Below are 22,643 nucleotides of genomic sequence, written 5' to 3' on the forward strand. Positions count from 1 at the left end.
AGACGGTGGGCGGGCTGGTACTCATTTCCGGTCGTCCGGTAGGGGTTGGGCTTGCGGCCTGGGCCGAAAAAAGGAAGAGGTATTTTTGTGGTCGTTGCAGGTTTTTGCTCTGGTAGAAGCCGCTTATATCGACGCTAAAATGGGAACCAGGGATGATGAATACGATTACCTCTTTAAAGGTAAGCGAATTACCATCCGTAGTGGAGTTTAAAATATATTTGTCTTCTTTCACACAAATAATTATGATAGATGTAGGCCTCAGGCTTTGTGCCTTCAACCTGGGCAAAGAGGGTACAAAAAAAAACTTCCTCGCTGCGGGCGAGGTAAGTTCTCTATTTCTTAGCGGAGGTTTGTTAACTTGCTACCAGAAAGCGTGGAGGGAATCAGCAGGCACCAGTAGCGGGAGCTGCAACTAGAGAGAAACCACCCAAAAAGCTGTAGTCTGCAATAAGCCCCCATCTATACCTCAAACCCAGCACTAAGCTCATGGTTTACAGAGCAGCAGTGATACCCGCCCTGCTGTATGCCTCAGAGACATGGACCATGTACAGCGGGCACCTCAAAGCGCTGGAGAGATACCACCAACGCTGCCTCCGCAGGATAGGCACACCAACGTTGGTGTTCTTGCTCAGGCCAACATCCCCAACATCGAAGCTTTGACCATGCTCGATCAGCTCCGATGGATGGGTCACATTGTCCGCATGCCTGATACGAGACTCCCAAAACAACGCTCTACTTGGAGCTCCAGCATAGCAAGAGAGCCCCAGGTGGGCAGAGGAAACACTTCAAGGACACCCTCAAAGCCTCCTTGAAAAAGTGTAATATCCCTATCGACACCTGGGAATCCCTGGCCCAAGACCGCACAGAGTGGAGGAGAAGCATCCGGGAAGGCGCCGAACACCTCGAGCCTCTTCGCCGAGAGCAAGCGGAAGCCAAGCGCAAGGAGCGCACGTCAACCCAAGCACCCCACCCACCAGCCCCTTCAACCACCGTCTGCCCCACCTGTGACAGAGACTGTAGGTCCCGCATTGGACTCATCAGTCACCTGCAAACTCATTTTTAATGTGGAAGCAAGTCATCCTCGGTTCCGAGGGACTGCCTAAGAAGGGAAGATTAGCCAGCCGACCGACTCCTTTATAACCTGCAGATCCAATCCAGCTAACACTTCCTCACTTTAATTGCACAATAAAGCATTCTGTAGTTTATTTTTCTACATATTACAATTTTCTTTTGCCAATTGGAATGCGAATCTGTTCTGTGGGTGCAGGGCATGCATTTTTTTCACTGTTTATCTGGAAATAGTTTCATGCACCTCCCCTGGATAATGCACATGAACTTTGTTATCTTAATTGCTTTGCTTATCTTTTTAATGTATGAATTAAACTTTTTCCCCACAGTATTGCATATGTGATGTGTTATCAGTAGGATTTCAGTAAAGTGTAATGGGTGCATGAACTACGAAAAACAAAGATTTTTTGTGTTTCTAGACCTGGATTGTATCTGGAGGGAGCATTATAACCCTACTGGTGGTTGTAAGGCTATCATTGACTAGTTGAGGTGATGAGTATAACATGAAATGTATTGGCACATTAAATCAGAGTGGCTAAGGCAATTTTTTTTTGTTGCTAGCATATTGGTACCAATGCACCAAATATACTTGATGACATTACTAGTCTTCCATGTAGTGGCTGATTATCTGTTTCTTGCTGTTCTTTTCACAATCTCTTTTTCCACAATTCAGCTTCTCTTTCTAACACCCCCCCCCCCCCCCCAAAAAAAAAAAATGGTCTTGGCACATTCATATGTCTGCCTTTCTCTGTCTTCAGCATAAGTGTTAATGCCCTTCAATGGGTAAGAAATGGCGGTACTCATCAAGTTGAAATACTCAAAATAACAACAGAAAATGCTGGAAAAACTCAGCAGGTCAGGCAACATCCGTGGAGAGAAATTTGAGTTGACGTTTCGGGTCGAAACCCTTTTTCAAAACTGGAAATAAAATAAAATGGATCGAAGGCAGGGCTGCGATCGAACAAAAGAAGTAAAAGAGACATTAAAAGGTATTCAAAACCAGACGAGATGGTAATAGGCCAGAGGAGACAAAAGACAGCTGAGATTAGGTGTGAAGTGTACTGGCAGGATAGGAGACAGCTGCCAGGTGGGAGAGAGGGAAAAAAAGGGAAGGGGGGGGGGGGAGGAGGCCCCAAAACAAAGGGGTGGAAAAAAATATAAGTAAAAAAGTAATAGGGGCCGAGGTTATGATCTGAAATTGTTGAACTCGATATTGAGTCCGGAAGGCTGTAAAGTGCCTAATCGGAAGATGAGGTACTCATTGGGGAATGAAACTTTTTCAACTTTTTCATCCAATGTCAACATTAAGCTTTTAGGTCAAATGTAGAGTAGGTTCAATGCTGTTTTTACAATCTGTCACAATTTACAAGCAAATAGGCACTTTATCCATCCCTTTTAGCTGTTGTAGAAAAAAGTTTTCCTGCACTTGAATGTTCCCTTACTTCAATGATTTATTTGGCCTGACATTCATTTTTGTCTGAATATGTCTGCATGAAGCACCTTGGGATGTCTTTCTACTTTTAAAGATGTTCTATACATGCAAATTGTTGTATTTTGTATCAGTTTTGAGTATGAACAATTGTACGGTCCTTTTAGCTATCACTATTTGACTATGTATCTTGTTAACTAGTTGGATCTAGACTGAACTCAGTAAGATGAAGTTTGGAAGTTAAGTGCTGCTGATGTTTGAACAGTTTTATACAGATTGGTAGTGTGTGTAATTAAATGTGCCTGTAAAGATAATTTCATTACACTGCTTTAATTCTCATAACTGAAACCTCAAAAATACTCTTAAAGCACCTTTGCTAGTGTGGAATATGTGAAGGCCATAATCTGTGGGTTCTCTAGGTTCTGGTCTCATTACTGCCTCCTGTTACACATTCTCTTTGGTTACGCAGTCAGTTGGAATGCTGCATGGTAGGCAATTTTTTTAAAATCCAGGCAGAGGCCAATGTATTTTTCATGTTTTCTGCTAGCTTACCAGAGCAGCAACTACACTTGGAACATGTAGATTCAAAGCTTTGTTTTTGGGTTGCAATACATTTATTCTGGTCTCTTGTTCTGGTTGTGTGTGTTTCTTTTGGGTGAGGATTACCAAGCTCTGCCAGTGGAAATTTATATGATGGTTGGACTTATTTGTTCTACCTTAAAAGCATAATTGCTCCATTCATATGGCAACCATACCAAAAAGGGTAGGTTTTCTGTCCTTTTTAAAGGACAGGTTGTCTGTGCCTTCAGTGTTTGAGTTGCTGTTGGGTTTAGCGAAGGGCTACATTCTAAATCGTGGAAGATTAGCTGTCCACTAAACTTCACAAACTTAGAAGGGCTTGATTTATAATGGTAAATAAAATACTCCTTGGGGATGAGAAAAGGCTTTCAGCCCATTAAAGCTTGGTCCTCTCGTACCCTAACGCTCCCAGTCTAGCATCCAACTGCATTTTGAATGCCCCTAATATGTGTCTCTACCCGGTTTAGCAAATTAGTCCAAACATCTATTTCCTTTTGAATAAAATTTTTCCTAATTCTAATTTTACTTTTCACCAATTTAAATTTGTCTTCTGGTCTCACTAGCCGTATTGCAAGTCGGTTATATACGGTTATGTATGCCATTTTTAATATGGGGCATCAAGACCAAGTGTAGACTTCAGGTGAACTGGGGTTAGCAGGCAAGGAATAGCTGGATTAGGCACAAAAATGTAATTCAGTATGTCCTTATTTTTATATAATTTATTTTGATATTGTTTATGACAGCAAAACTTATGGCAATTTGGGAAGCAGAGCTGGTTGGAATATGAGCGTTTCTCTGCAGTGCAGGCTAAGGTGCTGGGAAATGCAAAACTGAAGCACTATATAGTTCTCCCAATGGCATGAGGCTGTAATTAGTGTGACAAGTTCAGAGGCAGTCTCCATTATAAGTGAGGACATAGGAATTTATAATGAAAAAGTTGATCAGTCTGTGCAGACACAAGATTTTTTTTATAACAACTTGCATTTATATACTGTCTTTAATGTAGTAAAACATCTCAAGGTGCTTCACAGGGGTGTTATAAAACAAAATTTGACACTGAGCCACATAAGGAGATTTTAGGACAGATGACCAAAGCTTGGACAAAGAGGTAGGTTTTAAAAAGCATCTTAAAGGAGGCTAGAGAAGTTGAGGGAGGGAATTCCAGAGCTTAGGGTGGAGGCAGCTGAACGATGGCCACCAATGGTGGAGCGATTAAAATCGGGGATGCACGAGGACAGAATTGGAAGAGCACAGAGATCTTGTAGGGATGGAGGAGGCTACAGTGATGGGGAGGGGCGAGGCCATGGAGGGATTTGAAAACGGATCAGAATTTTAAAATTGAGGCGATGCCGGACCAGGAGCCAATGTAGGCCAGTGAGCACAGGGGTGATGGGTGGGCGGGACTTGGTGCGTGTTAGGATACGGGCAGCCGAGTTTTGGCTGAACTCAAGTTTATGTAGGGTAGAAGATGGAAGGCTGGCCTGGAGAAAATTGGAATAGTCAAGTTTAAAGGTAATGTACTGCCTAGTAATATAGATATAAAGTGCAATACATTTTGCTTGAAAAGCACTGTACATAGGCAGCCAATATCCTTTACTGTGTAGAACTTGTCCACCTTCTTGCAACATCTTGCTTATTCCTCTTAATTTGCATAACATCTGTTCCTACATTCTCAGCTTTCTTCCACATTTCCGTCTGGCCTATGAGTCGTTCTCGAAACTTAGTTTGGTTCAGTGGTAGCACTCTTGCTTTAGGTATGAAGGTCATGGGTTCAAGCCCCACTCCGGGACTTGAGCCTATAAGCTAAGCTGATACTTCAGTCCAGTACCGAGGGAATACTGAATTGTCAGAGATACCGTCTTTCAGGTGAGGTGCTAAACTGAGGCTCCGTCTGCCTGCTCAGGTGAACAGAGCACTATTCGAAGCAGGGGAGTTCTCTTGGTATCCTGAAGAACAAGTAAGTTTGTCGGGCTGTAATTTTATCATCCCGCCAGATGTAAGACTTTTAATATTACTAGTTGATCTCCTGTGTTGCACATGGGAAGTCGAGATGAAATGTAGTCTTCAGGTGAAGCTGGGTTAAAGAGAGGGGGATAATGGACCAGGGTGTAATTCAGTCCCAATTTTAAAGTCATATATTCTGACCTTAATATAATTTTTATATTTCCATATTTATAATGGAAATAACCAATCTAAATTTGGCACACTGCAATTCTGATCACCTGCTGTGTTGGCATTGCAACCCCTCCACTGTAGGGAAGGTATGATTACAGTGTGGCAAGTTTCCACGGCCAGTTTCCATTTTAAAAGCAGACATAGAAAATACTAATATAATAGCAAAATACTGCGGATGCTGGAAATCTGAAATAACAACAGAAAATGCTGGAAATACTCAGCAGGCCAGGCAGCATCCGTGGAGAGAGAAACTGAGTTAACGTTTCAGGTCTGGGACCCTTCATCAGAACTAATCAGTTCCTGGGACTAGGGACAGGGTCACTGGCAAGGCTTGGAAGCTAAGCAGAGCCAGGCCTGGTTAGTACCTGGAGGGGTGACCATCAGGGAAGACCAGGTGCAGAAGGTCACGGAAGGAGCCCCGAGGAGGGGCGGTTGGTGAGAAGGTCACGGAAGGAGCCCCGGGAGGGGCGGCTGGTGAGCAGGCCCGGGCGTTGGGCTGAAGATAGGAGGAATGGTGGAAATGGAATGGCGGCGCGCACAGACGCAGCGGCTTTGCTTCTCCCAGGATGGTGCTATTTGCGTTTAATGTTAATGTTATTTGTACTGGACTCATGGGAGCTTGCAAGATCACATTTCGTTGTTCATGTACTTGTGCATTGTACAATGACAATAAAGTTGAATTATTATTATTATTATTGATGTGATTATCTTGAAGACCACTGAGTAATGGCCTCTGTTCCTACATGAGTCGTGCCTGGCACCAGTGCAACTTTGTAATATTCTCTTTAGGTAAAGCAATCTGGAATTCCTAACATACTTATGGTTGACAGTTTGAGCTCCCAATTAATGAACAGTGGTCCTTGGTAGCTTTGTGATTGTGATGCTGACTTCATAACCCTGTGCTATAAGTTTAAAGTCCAAACTGGAATCTGGCAACCACAGATGAGGTGTAACATTTGCAGGGCATCTGTAGGTTCAGATTAGTGACTTGACACTAATGATAGAATGGGACAGAGGTTTTTTCCTACTGAAGAGTAATTTGGTTGCTGTCAAATACTGTATTTACACAATTTTGTTTTCACTTTTCCTATCCATTGCAAACTGCTGCTAACACTTTTTCCTAGTCAAACGCTTGCAGTACTGTGATCAAGATGTCAGCCACTCAGTAATTGGGTAACAAAGTAGTTTACATCATAAATTCAGGAAGAGCTAACGTAGGCCTAGAACAAGTAATTTGTCTGGGTTTTTAAACATTTTAAAAGCTTCCCCTTGTTCCATTTTGAACTAGCTTTATTTTGGTTTTAAAGCTCTTCCTGCACCATGTACTCCTGTTCCCAAGAGGGCAGGCAATCTTCTCTGCCATCCTGCAGGTATTGCCATCCCTTGATTTTAAAAGTCTGCAGATTATAAGAGGAAGGGAAGATTGGGTGAAGTAAGGAGTTGCCCAACATATTTAAAGTTTAGAGTAACACGAGGGGCAAGTTCAGAGGAGTACTGACCATAGTATTAAAATAAAGACCAATTGGGTGGCAAGTTTTAAAAAATATTTTGCGGCATCAACATTAAAAACTGAAGGGATGGCTGAGAGAGAGGAAGTTCCACAAGTATGAGGTTCAGTAGGAGCTGGTGTAAGAGCTTTGAATTCAACACGGGTGTAGGGAGGAGAAAACGGGTGTCGGACTTTATCTGCTGTGGGGAACAGATCCCCCTTCAGTTGCTGTGTCTCCTGAGTGTATAGTTACGATCAGGAAGTCATTGGAATCTTTGACCAGCACTGTACACTCTGCTGCTTTGTGATTTTTTAAAAAGTAGTTCCATGTACTGCTTGACAGCAGTATGATTGTAGAACATTTTAACAGTTTTATTTAGCAAAGTTAAAATTCTTTAAATGCTTTTGTCTCCCCCAATTCTGCTCTGTCAACTTGTCAGTATTGGCATAATTCTTCTCGTATACATGATAAAAACAAATCTAAAAATACTTTGATTTCAAAATATATCTGCATGTTTGTAATTGTGCCATTTTGTGCTGTGGTAGAACCAGTAATTCATAGAAGTCAGATTATAATATGCCATAAATTTTGATTAATCTGTACTAAAACTCCTTTTGAACATAGAAATCTATTCTGACTTTTGAAATGTGGAAATATTTCTTAGACCTAGAGAGGAAGGAGGAAACTAACTATGGTCTGGTCAGACTAGTGACTATGGCACGGACAGAGCATTCCAACACTTATACTGTATTATTATTACATGAACCTTTCCCCATTCTCTTCCCACCCCACCTACTGAAGGCCACACTACCACCAACCAGTGTTTCCCTACATCCTCCTCCCTAACCCACCCAAGGCCACATTACCACCATCCAGTGTTGCTCTGCATTCTTCGCGCACACACAACTGACATTCGTATCACTGGTTGGAGGCAAAATTAAATTGACAGAATATCCCACAAGTGAAGGGCTTGAAATATTTCTCTCCCAAGTGGTCCATATTGAGAAAAGTACCAGGAAAATGTAACCTGTTTTTCTCGCTATTGTTTCCTCCACTGTATTGCATTAAAGCCACCTTAGGATATGCAATGGTTAATATTACAGACAAAAGTAAAATGTATGAAGCTCACTCCATGTACACATTAAAATCGTGCTATAATCTTGTAACAGTTAAAGTAATTTGAACAGAAGTATTTACACACTGATTATCGGCCAATGGACAGAACAATCTTTAAAAACCTGCTCAGTGAATTGAGCTTTTTTAGTTTAAAGATTATCCAGACTATAATTATGGACTAAAGTCATAAAAATGTTAACGCAAAGGTTAGTTCGATTGTCTGCTAATTATGACTAAAAAGTCAACTACAGGAAACTTTGTGTTATCCGGAGGCTAAATGTCCAGCAAGCTCGAGCCACCGGCAAAAATCAGGAGCCGTTTTTTTTCTTTTCGTTGCTTTTTTCTCAACAGTCAAGCTCTGCAAGGTCTGTAGCTAAGCAACAGCTTCAGCTAGAGACGCTTGCCGACTGTTTAGAAGCTGTTGCTAAGCAACAGGGTTTGTTGATTCACACGGAGCTGAAAATCTCCGTATGTTTCAACATCAGCGCTGGAGTGTCCGGCAGTTTTGAGGGAACGGCAACAGCTCGGTGCTGGATAGCACAAAGTTTCCTGTATTGTGCAAACTCTTGTATGAAATTACTGAAACATAGTTGCATAAGAGTTTTAATTTTTTTTTTTAAGTTTCCAGTTGATTAATGTGAGCATTAAGATTTGAACATTTACAATATTGGGAGAAAATGAAAGTTAAAATACAAGGGTCAACCTGGCGCTAAGGCTGCTCCAATGACTTAGCTATGTAAGGTGTTGAGTGGCTGAAACATGCAGATCAGGAAAGGCCCTGATTTGATCTGTGGTCCGTGCCGAGTTACCTGATCTCTACCAGTACAACAGTTATGGAGCCATAATTAGTCTTTTGTATTCTTGGGTTAGAGATGGGGAAAATTGGACAAATGTCCCGCTCCTTATTGCTGTCTGGTTACTTCTATTGGAAGCGCCCATCTGTGGACATCAAATAGCATGTTGAAATTGATTGTCTGGGCTCGCACATGGAGAGCGGCCACTTGGGTAAGGTACTGGAGGGCATCAGTTAAACTGTAACATCCCCCCCAACCTCCCCAACAAGAATCTGTACAAGAGATAATTGGCAAAACAAGGAGGAAGGAGAAGAAAGATTTTGCTACCTAATTAGACAACAAACTATCTCTGCACTGTTTATACATGGATGTTGTGCTTACTCCCAACTCGCCCTGTTGCATTGTGCATTGGCATTGGATGAAAGAATTGAGCTAATTAGTTGCTAAGCACCTTTTTGTTAGATTTAGCCCCTGAAAAGTTTGAATAGCAATTTATTTTGTATCCTCTTTCCTGTAAAGACTACTCAATTTGGGGAAAATGCACACTGATTCTGGCTCCAGATTGCACATAAAAATTAGTTGACCCCTTTAAGCGTACAGACTCCAAATGGTTAACCACTCTTTCTATTTTCTGAATGTTCTTCCCCTCTTCAAGCTCCCCCAGCACCTTGCACTTGTCCTCTTCCTTTGTGCATTGCCTTGCCTGACCTCATCTGATGTCCCGATTGAGAAGGAATTCAGTCTGTGTGGGATCACAGGCCCAAGATTGTTCTCCTGGTCTGTAACAATACATGTTGGTGCACCAGTGCCTTGCACATCCAAAGTATTGATCTTTGAACATATTTAAGCCTCACGTGTTGCCGTTTTGGGCCATGGAACAGTTATAAAAGAAAAGGTTATTTGCCTTCCACCTCAGGGGAAAGCTACACCACTTGGAATATGAAGTGCTGTTCATCTACCTATAGCTGGTTTTATATTGAACAAAGTACCATCAGTTTACAGTCCCCCTTCAGCACCGCTAGTGACCTTGGCAAAATCGGCAAGCTTACTTTGGTTTTGCCACTGGCTATGACACTAAGCAAAAGAAGAGCATCTTATGATCTCTCGAGTTACTTCATCAAATTAATGAAGTAACTCAAGAGATCCTAAGTTACTCTGCCTGAAGGTTATCCCACTCCTGATAGAGATTTGGTAATCTCTGCTGGAGAATGCACATGTGGATGCCATGTGAGAGGGGTTTGGTCTTGACCAATTCCCTCTGCAGTTGAATAGCCTACCGACAATTGCTGTCAGGACTCTTGCATGAATAATTGCCAGTTTGGTGTGCTAGAGGTTAAACAGAATTGCCGAGCAAGGACTACATGCCTTTAGGAGGGAGGAAAACCTTTATTTTCGGAGTTGCTTTTGAGCATGGAAATCTTCGGCACTGTTGTATGTGTTCTTTGTATGTGTTTTAAGGCTGCCTCCATTCATTCAAATGGGACAGGTTTTAATACCCCTACTGCCAATCGTGGCTAAGATCAGCTAACTAGGAACAGAGTGGGAATAAAGGGAATTCTTTTGGAAATAGACACTTTGAAAGTTTTGAAACTGAAGAAGTCACTATTTTGGATTAATATTACCGGGGCAGGCTCAATGGGCTGAATGGCACCCTTCTGTGCTGTAACCATTCTATGAGTAAAATGGAAAATGGATTGTAGTTGATAGATTTAGACATTGTTAAAGGCTGCTTTAACCAGCATTGGGCAGGTATTGCAGAATTCATTGTGTTACCCATTCAAAGCAACTGTAATCTATTGTGACTTAGTGAACAGGTAGTAACATTAAACTGGCTATTGACTCTGAGAGAAAGTATCCAAAACTGATTCTCATGCAACAAAATTAACTTGGAATTCCAAATGGAAAAGATTCTTTGGGGAAAAAATATTTTTGTTTTATTGCCAATTTTCTTCCTGCTTCCCCCCTCTTCTGACTCCTCAGCTACTCGATGAACATTGCAGATCCAATGGCAATTCCAGTAACCTGTGCTAGTCCCACAGTATCTTTCTTGGAATCACTTGTGTTTTGTCTAAGTGGGTTGTGTGTGTGTGGAATATAATCCCACCTTCATATGAAATTGTGCAAGTACAAATTAAAGTAATTGACCTGGGCTTGAAACAGAGATGAAACCACTCTATATTGACCTTTACACACAAGTCAGAGGTCAAATCAATGACATAATGCAACCTCTGCAGTACAACACATTCAAATCGTCAGTTCAAAATTAAACAAAATGCACTTCAGCCACTGACTCTTAAATGAGCATTGAATCATCCATATGCTAGGTGAGTGGGCCAGAAAGCTCCATTCAAAATCACTTCTCTTCCAACGACTGTCCTTTTCTCTGTATTGGATGCTTCTTACTGTTGGCACTGTGTTGTAGTGCATGAATAAAGAGGAAAAGGCTCCAGGTTTTGGTAGGGCTGAGTGCCTCTAATAGTTTCATGTACTTTTCAGGGTATCCATCCTTTATTTCATCCCTTGTTTATCATTCAAATCTACTTTTTGTATCAGTGGGTCTTTTAGCCATCTAATATTGCAGACACAATTCATGCCGGTTAAACTGCACTTAACCATTTTGCATGGAGAAATTAACCTTTTTGTAGGGCTCAGAAATCTATTTATTTCACCTTCAGTCGTGTTAGTCACCAAGACACAGATTAACTCGTTATTCATATTACCATTTGTGGAATGTTGCTGGTACAGAATAGCTGCTGTGCACTTCAAAATAATGGTATTGATGCCCTTTGCGACATTTGACCCAATTAAGTGCCGTACAACTGCGAGTGTCATGCACACCATTTACTCGGTCATTTATACTGCTGGTGTGTTACCTATTTTTAAAAACCATTAAATGCTTTTAAGAGATTGTAGGAACGGAGGTTCCTATCAAAAGACTGAGTTCGACTCAGATAATTAAATTAATGAACTTTAATGAAAACAAACGAGTTTAAACTGGAAACTTCTAGGACACATCAATAACAGGTCTATCCTCCTTGAGGACTGATCCCCTGATCAGGAGAGTGACGTCATGACGTCATCACGTTCTTCCCGCCGTTGGGGCATCATGTGACTAACGGCATGACATCATCACGTGCTGTAAAGGTAACTGGCATTGTACAGTCAAACAGTGTAATTAAAGGTACAGGCACAGACAGTAACTACATTGCTGTTAAAGGAATTATGTACAACTGCTCTGAGTCCTTTGGTGGCTCCGCCACATGCGCCCCCCCAGAATTGTCTTTAACAGAAAGGGTGAGGCGAGGAGGAGGCCTGATGAGCCTGTCCGATCGACTTCGATACCCTGGTAGAGGAAGCTGATGACCGGTGGACGTGTTGGCAGACATGGCGGCTGAGCAGGCGCGGCGAGCGCAGGCGGGATGTCAGGCGGCTTTGGTTGATCAGGTGCGGCGGCCACGAGCGATCGGCCACGTTTGGGTGATTGAGTGACTACGACAGGGTAATCCAGGTCCAGGTGAGCTGGCTTCAAGCAGTCCACTGCGATGTGATCCGGTTTCCCTCCGACGTCGACCAAAAAGGATTTGTCACCCGGTTCGATGACGCGGAAAGGACCAGTGTAAGGAGGCTTGAGCGGATCCCGGTGCGCGTCGTGTCGGATGAATACATACTCCGCAGTCTTCAGTCCCGGTGGCATGTAAGAGGTCGGCAACCCATGATTGGACGTAGGGATCGGGCCAAAGCATCTGGCCACTTCTTGGTGGCGAACGAGTTGCCAGGATGCGGACCATGGCTCTGTGGGCGAAGGGAGGAAATCTGGTACCCGGAGCGGCTGGCCATAGACGAGTTCAGCTGAAGACGATTGTAGATCATCTTTGGGCGCCGTACGGAGACCCAACAGGACCCATGGGAGTCTGTCCACCCATCCTGCGCCTTGAAGACTGGCCCGCAGAGAGGCTTTAAGCGACCTGTGGAATCGCTCGCAAAGGCCGTTTGCCTGAGGATGGTAGGCGGTGGTACGATGAAGCTTGGTACCGAGCCCCTGAGCCACAGCATTCCAAAGATCCGAGGAAAACTGCAGCCCGCAGTCAGAGGAAATGTCTGCCGGTACTCCGAAACGGGCGACCCAACAGGAGATGAAAGCTCTAGCGACGTCTGCCGACGTGGTGGAAACCAAAGGAATTGCCTCTGGCCACCTAGTGGTGCGGTCCACTATGGTAAGGAGATGACTATAACCCTGAGAAGGCGGAAGCGGCCCCACGAGGTCCACATGCACGTGGTCGAAACGACGCTCCGGAACAGTGAATGCAGCTACTGGAGCCTTGACATGACGCTGGACTTTGTCCTTCTGGCACACGACGCAGGTATTAGCCCAGTCACGGATATCGATGTGCATCCCCTTCCAGACGAACTTGGCTGACATAAGCCATTGCGAAGCCTTCATCCCTGGGTGCGACAACCCGTGTATGGCATCAAAAACCTTCCGGCGCCATGCGACTGGCACTACGGGACGAAGGACTCCCATGGAAACGTCGCAAAGGAGCGTGGCACCTGCGTCCTGGAAGACGACGTCGGTCGCTTGGAAGCTGGAGGGAATGGTTCGATATGATTGGACCTCTGAATCCGAAACTTGATCTTTTGCCATGAGGGCGTAGTCGATCCCCAGGTGCACCGCGTGGACCGTCGCACGGGAGAGGCAATCTGCCACCAGGTGGTTGTTACCAGACACATGTTGAATGTCCGTAGTAAATTCGGAAATGAACGTCAAGTGACGTTGACGAGCGGACCACAGTTCGGTGGTCTTGGCCATGGCGAACGTAAGGGGTTTGTGGTCGACAAAAGCCGTGAAGGGGCGCCCCTCCAATAAAAACCGGAAATGGCGAATGGCGAGGAAAAGGGCCAGTAGCTCCCTATCGAAGGTGCTGTACATTTTTTCATTTGTTCGCAATTGACGGCTGAAAAACGCCAGCGGTTGCCACGTGCCGTTGACCCATTACTCTTGCACTGCACCGATGGCATAGTCTGACGCGTCGGTGGTAAGGACGATGGTAGCACCTGGAAGTGGGTGCGCCAGCATGGTTGCATTGGCCAAAGCGTTCTTGGTGTTGCCGAATGCCTGAACCATTTCAGCTGTCCAGCTGATTGGATCTTTACCGGACTTGCCCTTGAGGGCCCTGAACAAAGGTTGCATGAGTTGAGCCGCCTTGGGGACGAAACGGTGGTAGAAGTTGACCATCCCCAGGAACTCCTGCAAGGCCTTGACTGTCGACGGCCGCGGGAAAGAAGTAACCGCCTCAACCTTCATCGCCAAAGGGACGGTGCCGTCCGATGTTATGCGGTGTCCCAGGAAGTCGATTTGTTGTAGGCCAAACTGGCACTTTTGGCCGAGTTGATGATTAACCCGTGCTGGCTGAGGCGCGTTAAAGAGGGAACGCAAATGGGAGATGTGCTCCTCCTTGCTGGCACTGGCGATGAGTATGTCATCCAGGTAGACGAAAAGAAAACGCAGGTCCTGAAGAACGGAGTCCATTAAACGCTGGAACGCCTGTGCTGCGTTCTTTAAGCCAAATGGCATCCGCAGGAACTCAAAAAGGCCAAAAGGGGTGATGACCGCGGTTTTCGGGACGTCTTGTGGGTGCACTGGAACCTGGTGATATCCAAGGACGAGGTTGACTTTAGAGAAGATAGTATTTCCCGCCAAGTGGGCCGAGAAGTCCTGGATATGCGGGATCGGGTACCGATCTGGAGTGGTGGCGTCGTTGAGGCGTCGGTAGTCACCGCGTAGCCGCCAGCCGCCGCCTGGTTTCGGCACGATGTGGAGAGGCGAAGACCAGGGACTGTTCGATCGCCTAATGATGCCAAGCCGCTCCATTGTGGCGAACTCCCCCTTCGCAGCTGCAAGCTTGCAGGGTTCGAGCCTTCTAGCCCGTGCATAAACCGGGGAGCCAGTAGTGGTGATGTGATGTTCAACACCATGTTTCGTCGCTGAAGAGGAGAAGGTGGGCCTTGTCAGCTCCGGAAACTCCCCGAGGAGCCGCGTGAAATCATCTGGAGGAGGAAAAGCACAGGCAATGGAACGGGCCACGGAGGTACCGTGGAAGCACGGGATCGAGTGGAAGGTGGCCGCGTTGATCAGCCGGCGGTGTTGGACATCGACTAGCAGGCTGTTGGCACACAGAAAATCTGCCCCTAGGATAGGCTGTGAGACTGTAGCCGTGACGAAATCCCAAAAGAAGCGCTGACCGCCGAAACAGACTTCGACCCACCGCTTTCGGAACGTTTGAATAGCTGCGCCATTAGCCGCTACGAGGGAAAAACCGAGGTTCCCAGTCTGCGTGTCTAGCTTCGACGCAGGTAGAATGCTACACTGCGCCCCGGTGTCACAAAGGAAACGGCGGCCTGAGAGGGAATTGGTGTTAGAGGAGTTTCCCCGTAGAACCGACAGCCATCGCCACTGCGGAACACCCGTTAGATTTGGTCATCCGTCGCCAGGGACGTCGCCTGCGCCGCCTTGTTTTTTTTTTGGTGAAAAACTGCAGGGGGAACGGCAGCATCGTGCTTTCGCGCCAAAACGGGTGTGGTAGGAGCACCAGCCCGCTGTAGGAGAAGCCGGGACTGCGTCTGTGGGGGGTGGGCGCCTCGTGGCCGCACAACACTGCTGGGTAACCGTGAAAATCTTACCGGCTTCGGCCGCAAGCTTGGCGCAGTCAGTAATGTCGGAGCTGGCTAGGGCAGCCTGAACCTGTTCAGGCAGTTGGTAGAGGAAAAGCTCCCGGAAGATGAAACATTCCGGTTCAGCACCCAAGAGCGTGAGCATTTGGCTCATGAGCTCGGACAGTTTGGAATCCCCGAGGCCGGGCAGAGTGATGAGCCGGCGAGCACACTCTGACTTTGATAGCCCGAAAACCTGAAGCAACCGCACCTTAATTGCATCATACTTGCTGTCAGTAGGAGGACTACCGAGGCGGCTGATGATCCGTGATGCAGTTGCGCTGTCGAGGGCGGAGACCACGTAATAATAACGGGTCTGATCCGCGTTGATGTTCCGGATGGCGAACTGGGCTTCAGCCTGGATGAACCAGGCGTCTGGTTGTTGCTCCCAGAACTGTGGCAGTTTCAGCGTGACGGCGTTCGTGTCCATGTCGAATCTTCCACGAAAATCGTTCGTAGAAGTCGGGATCACCAATGTAGGAACGGAGGTTCCTATCAAAAGACTGAGTACGACTCAGGCAATTAAAATAATGAACTTTAATGAAAACAAACGAGTTTAAACTGGAAACTGCTAGGACACATCAATAACAGGTCTATTCTCCTTGAGGACTCCACGAGGACTGATCCCCTGATTAGGAGAGTGACATCATCACGTTCTTCCCGCCGTTGGGGCATCACGTGACTAACGGCATGACGTCATCACGTGCTGTAAAGGTAACTGGCATTGTACCGTCAAACAGTGTAATTAAAGTTACAGGCACAGACAGTGACTACATTGCTGTTAAAGGAATTATGTGCAACCGCTCTGAGTTCTTTGGTGGCTCCTCCACAAGATCCTATTTCATCTCAGAAAATGGAATGTAAGCCTTAAAATATTTCTATATGTAATGATTGAGAGCAGATATCTAAAGCATTTTATCTTCCAATTTATTACAGTATTACCACCTGAGGTAGAAATTCCAGAAAAATGTGTTCACTTCCTGTCATAAAACCACAATTTATATAAAATGTACTTGGTGAGTGTCAACCACATTTAAAACTTGAGCAAACTTTCCTTCAGTGCCTTCTCTACTGGAGAAGTGTGACGCATAAGCACCTGTGTTGGCCTTGTAGCGATGAAAGGATTGCCCTTCCACAGCTTACTGAAGTGTGATTGGCAGACTCGACCCCTCTAGTGGGAGTCAGTGCAAATGGTAAGTGAGCAGAGCTGCAAACAGCAAGTCAGATGTATGGATCTCTAACCTTATTATACTTTGTTGGTGACTTTGCAGCAGGGAGGAAATGCAAATGAGCCCTGTGTTTTAGATACAGCTGGCCCCTAGGAGGTGATTTTTGCTAACTGCACGTCCTCCTGCAGGACGGTTGGGCAAATGGTCTTTTTACAAACTGTTATTTCTTTATTGAACATCCACAGTTATATGTATAATCTGGTTTGTCTCTTCCAGTCGTGCTGATTGGGGACTCCGGGGTTGGAAAGAGCAATCTCCTGTCAAGGTTCACGCGCAACGAGTTTAATCTGGAGAGCAAGAGCACCATTGGAGTGGAGTTTGCCACCAGGAGTATCCAGGTAGATGGAAAGACAATTAAAGCACAGATCTGGGACACAGCGGGACAGGAGCGATATCGTGCCATCACTTCAGCGTAAGTATTTTATGTCTAAATGTGGTTAACTTGTAGAAATAAAACTGGAAAATAATTTGAGGTATATGGGCATTTTAAGAGACAGACAGGTTAAAGTTTTGGGTAATGACTCTTTGCCAGAACTGAAAGATAACTGAGCACTCACATAGGACTGATGGTATACTTACCATATTGAAGAGTTAGTTAATGGGTTTAATAGCCTATGAATGGGTTATTTTGAAAATTGGAAAGACGTGAAATAGTGCTTGATGCATAAAAATCATTTGTTGGAGTGAAAAGCACGAGAAGAACAAAAGTGGTGAAAATGGCCAAGTAAGCTAGTGAAAAGGATGGAAACAGTTTTAAAAGGGAACAAAGTGAAAATTGAACAGGAGAAATGGACAAGAAAATGGGAGAGGTAACTGAAGATCTGAAATTGCTAAATTGTTCAGGCCAGAGGAGAAAGCTGACCTTGCCTCCTCTGTGGTTTGCTAGATTAAACTCCCATTCCCACTCTGATCTTTCTGTTTTTGACCTCCTACACTGTTCACCAAAGCTCAATGCAAGCTTCAAGAACAGTATCTCACTCCCCACCCACCCCCCATTGAATAGCTCATCAACAACAGCTGTCTTAAGTTTGGACGTGAATAATTCCTACTTGGGTAAGGTAGAAGATGCTGACTTGTACTCCAGCCAGAGTCCTCGTGTTACACAGAAGGGGGGTGGGAGGGTGTAGCCTACAGCAGGAGTGAGGACTGATGCAATCTGGATTGTGCGTTCTCAGGTACTACCGTGGGGCTGTAGGTGCTCTGCTCGTCTATGATATTGCCAAACATCTAACGTATGAGAATGTCGAGCGGTGGCTGAAGGAGTTGCGTGACCACGCTGACAACAACATAGTCATCATGCTGGTCGGGAACAAGAGTGACCTCCGTCACCTGAGAGCTGTGCCAACGGATGAGGCACGGGCCTTCGCTGGTAGGTGTTATAAAAAGCATGTTAACATCTAGACAGCTAGCTATTTATATAGTGTTTTAAATGTTTGCTTTGAATAAAAAACCTGACCTTTTATGCAAGTACATGTGATGTATCTAATTGGATTACTGTTAGCTAATTGCGACAGGGCAGCACTGGAAAAGGGTGCCATGATTGACCCAGAAGTTAAAACCGTGTAGAATCTGGATATTTGATCTCTGTTCAGTGACACCTGCTGAAATGAATGTGTAGACAGTGATTGAGAAGAGCTGGGCTGGGCTGTGATGACACCTGGGGTCATTTTACCCATCAACACCCACTTCCCAGGTTCACATGAAGAGTGGACACTTGGTTGAGGTACCAAAGAACCATTGTTGCCCATGGAATTGTATCCCAGTACCAATTAGTTTTGAAGAAAGGTATCTTAATAGCCAAGACCCTACTGAACCCATACAAATTACCTAGCGAACCAGTGGTTTTTTTTAAAGCATTAAAACAGTTCAATTTATGATGCTAATTCTTTAATGTGTTTTATCGTTTATTTGCTAGTGTAGCCATACATAAATATAGTGCACAGTATAAGAGAGAAGAGTGCCAGTACATGCACGCCCAACTCGTGTGCTTCAGTGAGAACTATTAGTCCCTGATGAGATCCCTGATACTTGTTCAGTATCTACAACACTCTCTCAGTAGCCAGTGTCAAAGACAGAATCATTTCTTTGTTTCATGAGCATTAATGCATCATGTTACATAAATGCACAACAATTCTCAAGAGTTTCTAAAGCATTATTATTAGAGGTTACTACACAGACATTGGATCTTTGATTTCAACTACATCAAGTGCTGCAGAAATGGACAAATCTACACCATTTCTTTTTTTATTTATTTTAACATTTGATGCAGATGGAGAAATTTTTTCACTTGGTTGTCAGCATTTGGAATGTTCTACATGAAAAGGTGGTGGAAGCTGATTACATAAATTATTTTAAAAGGGAGTTGGACAGATGCTTGAGGATAAGGAACTTACATGGTTACGGACAAAAAGCGGGGATCTGGGACTAAGAACGACTCTTTCAGGGGGCTGGCACAGGCATGATGGGCCAAATTGCCTCTCTGCACTAAGTTTCTATGATTCTATGAAAATCACCTGAAACTTGCCAAGTTTGTTGTAATTGTGCTGTGCCTTTTATCGTGTAGAACATGATGTCTTACTTTCTCATTTCTTTCAGAAAAGAACAATCTATCATTTATTGAAACATCTGCACTGGATTCAACGAATGTAGAGGAAGCATTTAAAAATATTCTTACAGGTAATATAATAAACTTAAACATAGGGAAAAACTATTGACCATGGTGCCTGGAATTGGGCTGCAGTGCTTAGCAGTACCATTTAGATGTGTATCTCCATCACCTTGCTCTGTACACATTCCTATCAGCTTAAGTTGAAATAACCCAAACTAAGGCTCTTGGACCTCTTTGCTTAGAGTCACTCAAAATAAAATGAGGTCCTTAATTACAGAACTATATTTTAATTATTTAACCCTCCTCCAACATCATTAAAAACAGATGATCTGGTCATTTGTCTCAATGCTGTTTGTGGGACTTTGCTGTGTGCACATTGGCTGCTGTGTTTCCCTACATTACTACAGTGATTACACTTCAGTCAAACTTCATTAACTGGGAAGTGCTTTGGGACATTCTGAGGTCATGAAAGACACTAAATGAATGAAAGTTCCTTCCTTGCCTTTTTCCCGTGCTCATCGACTTTTGAGGGGATGTGTCAGGGAATGGAACTCTTTCCAATTCAAGCACCACTACCAAGTAATTTCAGGTTGGATACAGCACAGCCAGATGCAGAGTGAACCTCTCCCTGCCCCAACATCATGCCTCAGCTCTCAGTTCTGAACTATAGAATATAAGTTGCAACATTAACTCTTTTGGCTCAGTATGGGTCAGAAATGGGGATGTTCACTGATGACTACAGTGTTCAGCGCCATTCACAACGCCTCAGATAATGAAGCAGTCCATGCCAGCATGCAACAAGACCTGGACGACATTCAGGCTTGGGCTGGCAAGTAACATTCGTGCCACAGAAGTGCCAGGCAATGACTATCTCCAATAAGTGAGAGTCTAACCACCGCCCCATGACATTCAATAGCATTACCATCGCCGAATCCCCCACCAACAACAACCTGGGAGTCACCATTGACCAGAAACTTATCTGGACCAGCCACATAAATACTGTGGCAACAAGAGCAGGTCAGAGGCTAGGTATTCTGCGGCAAGTCACTCCCCAAAGCCATTCTACCATCTACAAGACACCAGTAAGGAGTGTGATGGAATACTCTTCACTTGCCTGGATGAGTGCAGCTGCAACAACACTCAAGAAGCTCGACACCATCCAGGACAAAGCAGCCCGCTTGATTGGCACCACATCTGCCACCTTAAACATTCACTCCCTCCACCACCGGCGTACCGTTGCTGCAGTGTGTACCATCTACAAGAAGCACTGCAGCAACTCGCCAAGGCTTCTTCAGCAGCACCTCCCAAACCCGCGACCTCGTCTACCTAGAAGGACAAGGGCATCAGGCGCATGGGAACACCACCACCTCCAAGTTCCCTTCCAAGTCACACACCATCCTGACTTAGATGTATATCGCCGATCCTTCATCGTCACTGGGTCAAAATCCTGGAACTCCCTACCTAACAGCACTGTGGGAGTACCTTCACCACATGGACTGCAGCGGTTCAAGAAGGCGGCGCACCACCACCTCGGGCAATTAGGGATGGGCAATAACAGCGACGCCCATATCCCATAAACAATTTTTTTTTAAATGTTAGAACTTCCACATTGTCACGGTGTATATATCCATAGGTTCTCACATGATGACTTGACTGTTCTTGTGGGGAAGAACTGCGTTAAAGCTAGACCCTGTCCTCCCCATTCCCAGGTTTGAGAATTCTCCAGGCTATTGCGTGCTACTAAGAATAGAATGGGCAGTTTTTGTCAACTGGGGTATGTTGCGTGCTGCAGGGGAAAAGTCTGACGGGAGTAAATTCCTTATCAGATGTGCTCAATTAGCAGCCTTTATGCATTCTTTCAATTCCAGTAAAACAATTGTTTTAAAGGGCTTGAGATACTGGGAGCAGCATGTGGCTGAGAAAATATTGACTTCAATTTTGTTTAATTATGGAGTGGAAACTTTAATATCCTGGCTATAAAATGACCCCCTCTTTCTCTTCACCAGAAATTTACCGCATAGTTTCGCAGAAGCAGATTTCTGATCGATCAGCTCATGACGAATCACCTGGTAACAATGTGGTAGACATCAGTGTCCCCCCAACGACTGATGGGCAGAAATCTAATAAACTTCAGTGTTGCCAGAACATGTGACCTGCTTCAACTCTGATCCCTACTCCTGCCTGTGCATTGTAGTGTGTTGTGAATGCTTCTGTCCAGTGTTCTATGTGATTAATGAAATCCTTTCTAATGAGTTGTAACAGTAGAGCTGACATTCCTTTTTGCATATGGGATATCCCTTTTAATGTGACTACATTGCATGTGCGTCTCTCCTCTTCCTCCTTTGCCTGTAATTATGAACACATTCAAGACTAAGTCGAGCAATACTTTATGTACATAACTCTTCATTTTTTTTTTAAAAGATAGAAACACATACCCCTTCTACTTTCAACAGTGAGTTTGAGTTTATGTGCATATTTATGGTCCTGTCATTGAAGGTTCCTGTGTGAAAAGATCAGGATCCCAACACATTCAAACTCTGGAACATCTCCTTTTTATAATGCTACTGAGGCCTTTATATCCTGTCATATAAAAGTATTTATATCTTGTGCTTTGGAGTCTTTTGAAAGGAAAACCATATTTTTCCCTTTCCTTCCAGCTACTGGTAGTGAGAGATCTATCAATTATAACTATTTAATTGTAGCCTATTTGCTGCATCTTAATGTAGATACAGAACCTGCAGTACTGCTTTGCATTGACTAGTTAGTAGCTTATAGTACATTAAAAGCTGACACATTCCTGAAGCATGTAAATATCCACACTAAGAATTTGCGTCAGCAGTACCACCTTCAGTTTACCTGGTCATTTGCAGAAAAAATCTGTTGACATTGGGGGTGAAAGAGAATATACACCTCGTCAGGAAGAAAGGGCAGTTTTCCAGTTGGATTTAGACAGATTTTTTAAATCATGTGCATTTTTAGTACAGATTGTTTTATTCAGAGTCTGTCTTGAATTCCACCTAAGCAAAAAAAAACTGGAACGAGCACAGCAAACCCCAGCCAACAGTTTAGGTTTGGAATCTCATTGCCTGTCTCTGGACTGGAGAGTTTCATGAAGGGACTACCTTTTGTTTAAAATGGTCAGTGGTGTTTCCAAACAGCTGTTTGAAGGCATCACTGGGTTGTAAATCAAGAAATGTATTGATATCCATCCCAATTCCTTCTCGCGTGCCCCCTCCCCCACCTGCAAAAAAAAAAATTGATGTTTTGCCTGTGACGGACACACTGGAACGATGGCTCCGTTAAAATGATTCGGAGCATGCTGTCTGTTACTTCCTTGTCACTAATGGTTCCTGTATTCCATTAAGTGCAATCCATTTTGTAAATATGTATTGTCACTTGATTGTGCATGGTTATTATGTATGGTGGATAAACATGTTGCCAAACCTT

At 44.4% G+C, this 22,643-nt stretch overlaps 1 protein-coding gene across 1 annotated transcript; it reads left to right on the top strand.

Annotated features, from left to right (window-relative positions):
- Window positions 1-14: 14 nt before the first annotated feature.
- Window positions 15-22,643, top strand: LOC147108253 (ras-related protein Rab-11B). The gene is made up of 5 exons (XM_086004798.1): window positions 15-179; window positions 16,805-17,000; window positions 17,764-17,957; window positions 19,184-19,264; window positions 21,203-22,643. Exons 1-5 carry the CDS (start codon window positions 140-142, stop codon window positions 21,346-21,348), a joined length of 657 nt encoding a protein of 218 aa, XP_085860924.1. The 5' UTR covers window positions 15-139; the 3' UTR covers window positions 21,349-22,643.

This window comes from Somniosus microcephalus, chromosome 13, assembly GCF_052327205.1.
Source record: "Somniosus microcephalus isolate GS21.2 chromosome 13, FLI_Smic_1.0, whole genome shotgun sequence".
Lineage (NCBI taxonomy): Eukaryota > Metazoa > Chordata > Chondrichthyes > Squaliformes > Somniosidae > Somniosus > Somniosus microcephalus.

Coding starts and splice junctions, on each gene's coding strand:
- LOC147108253 (XM_086004798.1), top strand. CDS start 140: ATGGGAACCAGGGATGATGAATACGATTACCTCTTTAAAG. Junction 180..16,804: donor ATACGATTACCTCTTTAAAG/GTAAGCGAATTA, acceptor TGTCTCTTCCAG/TCGTGCTGATTGGGGACTCC. Junction 19,265..21,202: donor ATTTAAAAATATTCTTACAG/GTAATATAATAA, acceptor TCTCTTCACCAG/AAATTTACCGCATAGTTTCG.